This window comes from Oryzias latipes, chromosome 4, assembly GCF_053564925.1.
Source record: "Oryzias latipes strain Hd-rR chromosome 4, Olatipes_Hd-rR_3.1".
NCBI classification, from domain to species: domain Eukaryota; kingdom Metazoa; phylum Chordata; class Actinopteri; order Beloniformes; family Adrianichthyidae; genus Oryzias; species Oryzias latipes.
In genome coordinates this window covers 37,237,185-37,245,599 of record NC_136240.1, presented here as the reverse complement: position 1 = coordinate 37,245,599, position 8,415 = coordinate 37,237,185, and the positions used below count along the sequence as shown (strand labels likewise).

The 8,415-nt window shown below is 44.4% G+C and overlaps 1 protein-coding gene across 1 annotated transcript; it reads left to right on the top strand.

Annotated features, from left to right (window-relative positions):
* Positions 1-5,499: 5,499 nt before the first annotated feature.
* LOC144991809 (uncharacterized) lies at positions 5,500-7,965 on the top strand. Its single transcript, XM_078945429.1, has 6 exons — positions 5,500-5,569; positions 5,654-5,669; positions 5,755-5,847; positions 7,009-7,324; positions 7,416-7,513; positions 7,623-7,965. Exons 1-6 carry the CDS (start codon positions 5,500-5,502, stop codon positions 7,735-7,737), a joined length of 708 nt encoding a protein of 235 aa, XP_078801555.1. The 3' UTR covers positions 7,738-7,965.
* Positions 7,966-8,415: the final 450 nt, after the last annotated feature.

The window sequence follows — 8,415 nt, the reverse complement described above, 5'->3', positions numbered from 1 at the left end:
TAGCAGATTTCAATTGGGTTTAATTTTAAAATTCCACATCAGATCTGTCTGAAACTTATTAATGACATCACCAGGTGGGACACTTCCAGTGAGAAGTGAAATGACTCTCTGAAAACAATCAGTTTTATTTTTTCTTTTGACATACGTAAACATATGGCAAAAACACATTTATTTCAGATTTCAATTGGGTTTTATTTTGAAATACCACATCAGATCTGTCTGAAACTAATTTAATGACTTCACCAGGTGGGACACTATCAGTGAGAAGTGAAATGAATCTGAAAATTAGCAGTTATTTTTTTAACATAGGTAAACATATGGCAAAAACACATTTTTAGCAGATTTCAATTGGGTTTTATTTTACAATTCCACATCAGATCTGTCTGAAACTTATTTAATGACATCACCAGGTGGGACACTATCAGTGAGAAGTGAAATGACTGAAAACTAGCAGATATTTTTTTAGACTAACGTAAACATATGGCAAAAACACATTTATATCAGATTTCAATTGGGTTTAATTTTAAAATTCCACATCAGATCTGTCTGAAACTTATTAATGACATCACCAGGTGGGACACTATCAGTGAGAAGTGAAATGACTCTCTGAAAACTATCAGTTTTTTTTTCTTTTGACATACGTAAACATATGGCAAAAAGACATTTATATCAGATTTCAATTGGGTTTTATTTTGAAATTCCACATCAGATCCGTCTGAAACTTTTCATGTGACATCACCCAGGTGGGACACTATCAGTGAAAAGTTGAATGACTCTCTGAAAACTAGCAGTTTTCTTTTTAGACATACGTAAACATATGGCAAAAACACATTTTTAGCAGATTTCAATTGGGTCTTATTTTGAAAATCCATATCAGATCTGTCTGAAACTTATTTAATGACATCGCTACGTGAGACACTATCAGTGAGAAGTGAAATGACTGAAAACTAGCAGTTATTTTTTTAGTCTAACATAAACATTTGGATAAAAAAAAACACATTTATATCAGATTTCAATTGGGTTTAATTTTGAAATTCCACATCAGATCTGTCTGAAACTTATTTAATGACATCACCAGGTGGGACACTAACAATGAGAAGTGAAATGACTCTGAAAACTAGCAGTTATTTTTTTAGAGTAACGTAAACATATGGATAAAAAAACACATTTATATCAGATTTCAATTGGGTTTAATTTTGAAATTCCACATCAGATCCGTCTGAAACTTTTCATGTGACATCACCAGGTGGGACACTATCAGTGAAAAGTTGAATGACTCTCTAAAAACTAGCAGGTTTTTTTTTACGCGTAGGTAAACATATGGCAAAAACACATTTTTAGCAGATTTCAATTGGGTTTAATTTTGAAATTCCACATCAGATCCCTCTGAAACTTTTCATGTGACATCACCAGGTGGGACACTATCAGTGAAAAGTTTAATGACTCTCTGAAAACTAGCAGTTGTTTTTTTTTTTTTTTTTGACATACTCAAACTTATGGCAAAAACACATTTAGATCAGATTTAAATTGGGTTTAAGTTTGAAATTCCACATCAGATCTGTCTGAAACTTATTTAATGACATCACCAGGTGGGACACTATCAGTGAGAAGTGAAATGACTGAAAACTAGCAGTTATTTTTTTAGACTAACGTAAACATATGGATAAAAAAACACATTTATATCAGATTTCAATTGGGTTTAATTTTAAAATTCCACATCAGATCTGTCTGAAACTTATTAATGACATCACCAGGTGGGACACTTCCAGTGAGAAGTGAAATGACTCTCTGAAAACAATCAGTTTTATTTTTACTTTTGACATACGTAAACATATGGCAAAAACACATTTATATCAGATTTCAATTGGGTTTTATTTTGAAATTCCACATCAGATCTGTCTGAAACTAATTTAATGACTTCACCAGGTGGGACACTATCAGTGAAAAGTTGAATGACTCTCTGAAAACTAGCAGTTTTCTTTTTAGACATACGTAAACATATGGCAAAAACACATTTTTAGCAGATTTCAATTGGGTCTTATTTTGAAAATCCATATCAGATCTGTCTGAAACTTATTTAATGACATCGCCAGGTGAGACACTATCAGTGAGAAGTGAAATGACTGAAAACTAGCAGTTATTTTTTTAGTCTAACATAAACATTTGGATAAAAAAAAACACATTTATATCAGATTTCAATTGGGTTTAATTTTAAAATTCCACATCAGATCTGTCTGAAACGTATTAATGACATCACCAGGTGGGACACTATCAGTGAGAAGTGAAATGACTCTCTGAAAACTATCAGTTTTTTTTTTCTTTTGACATACGTAAACATATGGCAAAAACACATTTAGATCAGATTTAAATTGGGTTTAAGTTTGAAATTCCACATCAGATCTGTCTGAAACTTATTTAATGACATCACCAGGTGGGACACTATCAGTGAGAAGTGAAATGACTGAAAACTAGCAGTTATTTTTTTAGACTAACGTAAACATATGGATAAAAAAACACATTTATATCAGATTTCAATTGGGTTTAATTTTAATATTCCACATCAGATCTGTCTGAAACTTATTAATGACATCACCAGGTGGGACACTTCCAGTGAGAAGTGAAATGACTCTCTGAAAACTATCAGTTTTATTTTTTCTTTTGACATACGTAAACATATGGCAAAAACACATTTATATCAGATTTCAATTGGGTTTTATTTTGAAATTCCACATCAGATCCCTCTGAAACTTTTCATGTGACATCACCAGGTGGGACACTATCAGTGAAAAGTTGAATGACTCTCTGAAAACTAGCAGTTTGTCGTGGGTCCCACCAGGGAATGATTGGGCAGAGGCGCCAAGGTGAAAGTATTCTTGACTTTAATTTAAGAACAGAGCACACCAATTGCTCCACAAAGGTTAACCAACATAGACTTCTCCAATCCAACACTCCAAATTCTCCTCTCAGACTCTCCAACTTCTCCACTCAGACTCCCACACTGACAGCTGTATCTGGTTCTCTTTTAAGTGGCAAGCCCCTCCTCCTGGGCGTTGCTCTCCATCAGTCCAAAGAGAAAACAGGGAGAAGTGTTTGCATTGTTCAACAACATAAATAAACATACAGGAATAACCAGTTTCATTCAACTAAACATTCTGTGTCGTGTACAGAAAAATAACAGTAATCATCAATAAAAATAAATACAAACAGTGACCGATGCGTCACATGACCCAGGGTGTCCATGACCACTTCCGGGTTACCGGGTTACTTCCGGGTAAACAAACCAACGTTAATGTTGGCGTCGTGTGTGCTTCGTGTTAATGTATGCATGGGGATGGTGAGTCGGCAACCTAGTGTGCACCCAGGGCTACCTGCAGAGGGATAGGGACGGAATGAAAAGGGTAAGCTGATGTAAATGACGTGTTACCGGGTCCGAGCGTGCGCGTCTATGCGCACGTGTGTATGTGTGCGAGCGTGTGTGCATGCGTGTGCGCCTGCAGCGGCAGCTGACGGTTCTACACCGTCACATCATCCCCCTCCTCTGGGAGATTGGCGATGTGCGGCAATATGGACAGGAAATCTGCCACTATGTTTTGTTTTCCGGGACGGTGACGTACGTTAAATTTGTACGGCTGAAGCGCCAGATACCAGCGCGTAAGCCGGCTGTGGTGGTCCTTCATGGTATTTATCCATGTCAGGGCCCTGTGGTCTGTCTCAAGGTCGAATTCTCTGCCAAGTAAGTAGTACCTCAAGCTATCCAACGCCCACTTAATGGCAAGTCCTTCCTTCTCCACAGTGGAGTACCTTGTCTCTCTCGGCTGCAGTTTCCGACTGAGGTACAGGACTGGTCGCTCTTCACCTGGGTCTCCCTGAGCCAGGACAGCACCAAGTCCGACTGCTGAGGCATCCACTTGGACGAGGAACCTTTGATCAAAGTTAGGACTCTTGAGAACAGGACAGGAACACAATTTATTTTTCAATGCTTGGAAAGCCTGTTCACACTCATCTGTCCAGGTCACGTGGTTTTTCTGCCTCTTCTCTGTAAGGGCAGTGAGAGGAGCTGCAATGGTGGCGAACTGATGGACAAACCGCCGGTACCATCCAGCTAACCCCAGGAAGGAGCGTACCTCTTTCTTGGTGCGTGGTCGAGGGCAATTGCGGATAACTTCAACTTTATCCACCTGCGGACGCACCTCACCACCTCCCAGCAGGTACCCCAGGTAACGAGTTTCCTTCCGGGCCCACTCACACTTGCTCACGTTTAAGGTCAGGCCTGCATTTTGTAGTTTCCTCAGGACCAGACGCAGGTGATCTAGGTGTTGCTCCCAGGTGTGACTGTAGATCACCACGTCATCCAAATAGGCTGCACTACAGTGGTTACATCCCTGCAGCACCCTGTCCATCAGCCGTTGGAACGTGGCTGGTGCTCCATGCAGACCAAAAGGCATAACTGTAAACTGAAACAGTCCAGCAGGTGTTTTGAACGTCGTGTATGGTCGACAGGTGTTGCTGAGAGGTACTTGCCAGTAACCCTTGCATAGGTCAAGAGTGGTGATGAAATTAGCAGCCCCGATCTTCTCCAGCAGGTCGTCAATCCTCGGCATTGGATATGCGTCGAACTCCGAAACGGCGTTCAGTTTCCTGAAGTCGATGCATATCCGCAGTGAGTCGTCTTTTTTGGGAACGATCACCACCGGACTGCTCCACTCTGAGTTGGACGGCTCGATGACACCTAGCTCCAGCATCTTCCTCACCTCATCGTTCAGCCTTCCCACCAACTTCTGTGGTACCCAATAAGGCCGTTGCCGGATTGGTCGTCCATCTTTGAGCCGTATGGAATGGCTAATGAGTGTAGTTCTTCCTGGCTGTGCAGAAAAAAGAGATGGCGTTTCACGAAATAAGTCCATTATCTGTGTAGTCTGTTCCGGAGGTAAATGTGACAGAGACGGAGGGGTTGAGTGAGTCAGTGCTCCCAGATCAGAGTCCAAGTCTTCCTCAGTCTTCACAGCTCTGACTAGCAAAGACTTCTCTGTTGGATGGTTAGCACCTTCCTTCCACTCTTTAAGTAGATTCACGTGGTATGTCTGCTTTTCTTTCGTTTGTCAGGATGGTGCACCTCATAGGTGACAGGTCCCATCCTGCGGAGAATGGTGTATGGCCCTTGCCACTTTGCCAGTAGTTTGCTGGTACAAGAGGGAAGAAGTAGCAGAACCTTCTGACCTGGTAGGAGTTCACGGTGACGGGCCTGCTGGTCGTACCACGTCTTCCGACTCCTTTGGGCCTCTCGTTGGTTGACTTCTGCCTCTTCCCTGTACTTTGCCAACCGTTCTCTCATCTCCAGGACAAACTGGATCACACCCCTTTCTGAGGTCTTTGTGGATTTGGCCTCCCAGCTCTTCTTGAGGAGATCCAGTGGGCCTTGGACATCCCAGCCATAGAGGAGTTCGAATGGTGAGAAGCCTGTTGAAGCTTGTGGGACTTCCCTATAAGCAAACAACAGGAATGGTAGCCAACGATCCCAGTCCTTCCCTGTGTCACTCACGAACTTCTGCAGCATCCTCTTCAGGGTCTGGTTGAAACGTTCCACCAAGCCATTGGTCTGTGGGTGGTACGGTGTCGCCTTGATGGCAGTGATGCCAAGCTGCTGTTGGAACAGTTTCATCAACCGAGAGGTGAAGTTGGTTCCTTGGCCTGTCAGAATTTCATCCGGTATTCCTACTCTGGAGAAAAACTGAATTAACGCTCTCATGACTGCAGGAGCTGTAATGGTGCGCAGGGGAAAAGCTTCTGGGAACAGTGTAGCATAATCACAGACCACCAGGATGTATTCGTGACCGCTACTGCTTTTAGGTAAAGGTCCAACAATGTCCATGGCTATTCTCCTGAATGGAGTGGAAATTATAGGAAGTGGGTGTAGTAATGCTCTGTCAGACTTGTGTGTTATTGCAGTTTTCTGGCAGGTAGGACATGTTGCACAGTACGTCTGAATGTCAGTGTACATTGATGGCCAGAAAAAACGTGAACTAACCCGCAGATAGGTTTTGTGACGACCCAGGTGACCCGCCCATGGGAGTGTGTGCGCTAATTGGATGACGAGTGGCCTGCAGGTGGTTGGAAGAACTAACCGTAGGTGTTCACCTTCAGCTGCATACAGAACATCATCAGCAACAATAAACCGCACATTTCCCAAACATTTGTCACTCTCTGTTGTCACCTTGGCAAACAATGGTTTTAAAGTTTGGTCTTCTTTCTGCAAAGCCGAAATGTCAGCTGGTATGTCAAATGTTTCTGCTGTTGTTGTGATCTCAGGATCCAGCAACTTAAGTTTTTTCTCAAACCGTCTTTGACGACGGGATTTTCTGGGCATTTCTTTGCCTCCATCAAAGAAATCGTCATCCAAACGTGGAAGACTTTGCATTCCCGCTTTAGCCTGAGCTCTAGTTAGCACAGGTGCTGAGACAGTAACAGCTAGCTCATCATTAGCTTTAGCTGTTTTAGTAGCCTCATTTAATAAGTCCCCCAACATAGGTAAATCACACCCCAAAATTAAATCAACAGGTAGGTTCTCTACCACCCCGACAGTCAAAAGATAGGATTGTTCATTTATGGTCACTGTTACATCCGCTTTTGGGTACAAATGTTGGTCGCCATGAACACACACAACACTTGTTTGCCTGCTATAATCAAGTCCACCAAAAGGGATTAAACTCTGTTTGACCAGAGAAACAAAACTGCCCGTGTCCAACATAGCAGTAACCTGCTGTCCGTTCACAGTCACCTGTTTAAGTGCCTGGAAAGTGTCTTTGTCCATGTGCACAGGCCCTGCTCCTGTGACAGTCTCTGGCCTGGGTGCGTAGCAAGCACCTGTGAATTTAGTCTTGCGGATTGGACATACGGAGGCTTTGTGACCAATCTGCTGGCAATAGAAACACACAAGGTCCTTACCCGCCGCTCGCTGGTTAGGTGCTGGGTTGGTACCTTGCGTTGCCTGATGGAAGTCTCTCCGTGCAGGTCTCAGTGGAGCGGTTTGAATGGGAAGACGCTGATCCCCACCCGACGGCCGTGCAGACGCTCCTCGTCGAGCGTTGAGATACTGCAGCGCAAGCCGGGCAGCGGTGAGGCCATCCTCCGGGTCGTGCTCCTTCACCCACGTCCTCACGTCAGCTGGAAGCACACGCAGCAGCTGCTCAAGGATGACGATCTCCCCGATCTGCTCCTTGCTGTGTTGCTCTGGGCGGATCCAGCGACGGTAGAGGCCCTTCAGGCGGTGGTATGTCTCAGTCGGATTCTCCCCAGATGGCACCACAGTAGACCGGAACTGCTGACGGTAAGTCTCTGGCGAGATGTCAAATTTTACCAGGAGTGCGTCTTTCAGGTCCTTGTAGATGTGGGCTTGCTGCTCGTCCATTGCTGTGTAGGCCTCCAACGCCTTTCCGGACAGCAGTGGCACCAGGCGACATGCCCACTCTGTCTCTGGCCATCTCCACGTCCTGGCAATCCGTTCAAAACGTAGCAGGTAATTTTCAATGTCCTCACCTGTCTGATATGGAGGGACCTTTGGCTCCATGTAAGGTCTCCAATCAGGTGGCTGTAAACTGACTCTGCTCTGTGGTTGATCTGACCAGCTGGAGTCCTCCTGTGCCACTGGATGCCGTCGACGGGACGTTGCAGCTGGTGTTGGCAGATCCAACCTTGGGCTACTCACTGCGGCTGAGCTTGGTCCAGCGGCTTTGGGACTGATGTTACGCCGCCGACCAGAATGGTGCTCTGCCCTGGAAAAAGAGGCTTCCAAACCTTGGAGGGCAGCGATGAATCTGTCCTCCCGCTGCTGCTGTCCACGGAGGAAGTCTCTCATCATAGCCGCCAAGTCACCTTCTGGGCCTTTGGTCAGGCCTGGAGAACCACCCGAGGCACCAGGATCTACCACCTCCTCCTCAGAGGATGAATTGGACAACAGAGGGACTGCATCCGATGTTGGTTCCATCTCCTCCTTCTGGGCACGCAGACCTCTGTGTCTCACCTTTTTGCGGCCAGCCATCTGCTTATCCCACTTCTGACACCAACTGTCGTGGGTCCCACCAGGGAATGATTGGGCAGAGGCGCCAAGGTGAAAGTATTCTTGACTTTAATTTAAGAACAGAGCACACCAATTGCTCCACAAAGGTTAACCAACATAGACTTTTCCAATCCAACACTCCAAATTCTCCTCTCAGACTCTCCAACTTCTCCACTCAGACTCCCACACTGACAGCTGTATCTGGTTCTCTTTTAAGTGGCAAGCCCCTCCTCCTGGGCGTTGCTCTCCATCAGTCCAAAGAGAAAACAGGGAGAAGTGTTTGCATTGTTCAACAACATAAATAAACATACAGGAATAACCAGTTTCATTCAACTAAACATTCTGTGTCGTGTACAGAAAAA

What these genes read in the sequence shown, in the direction of transcription:
- LOC144991809 (XM_078945429.1), top strand. Translation starts at nt 5,500, where the DNA reads ATGGTAGCCAACGATCCCAGTCCTTCCCTGTGTCACTCACGAACTTCT. An exon ending in GTAGACCGGAACTGCTGACG is followed by an intron (nt 7,325 to 7,415) that starts GTAAGTCTCTGG and finishes ATTGCTGTGTAG; the next exon opens with GCCTCCAACGCCTTTCCGGA. An exon ending in ATCCGTTCAAAACGTAGCAG is followed by an intron (nt 7,514 to 7,622) that starts GTAATTTTCAAT and finishes TGATCTGACCAG; the next exon opens with CTGGAGTCCTCCTGTGCCAC.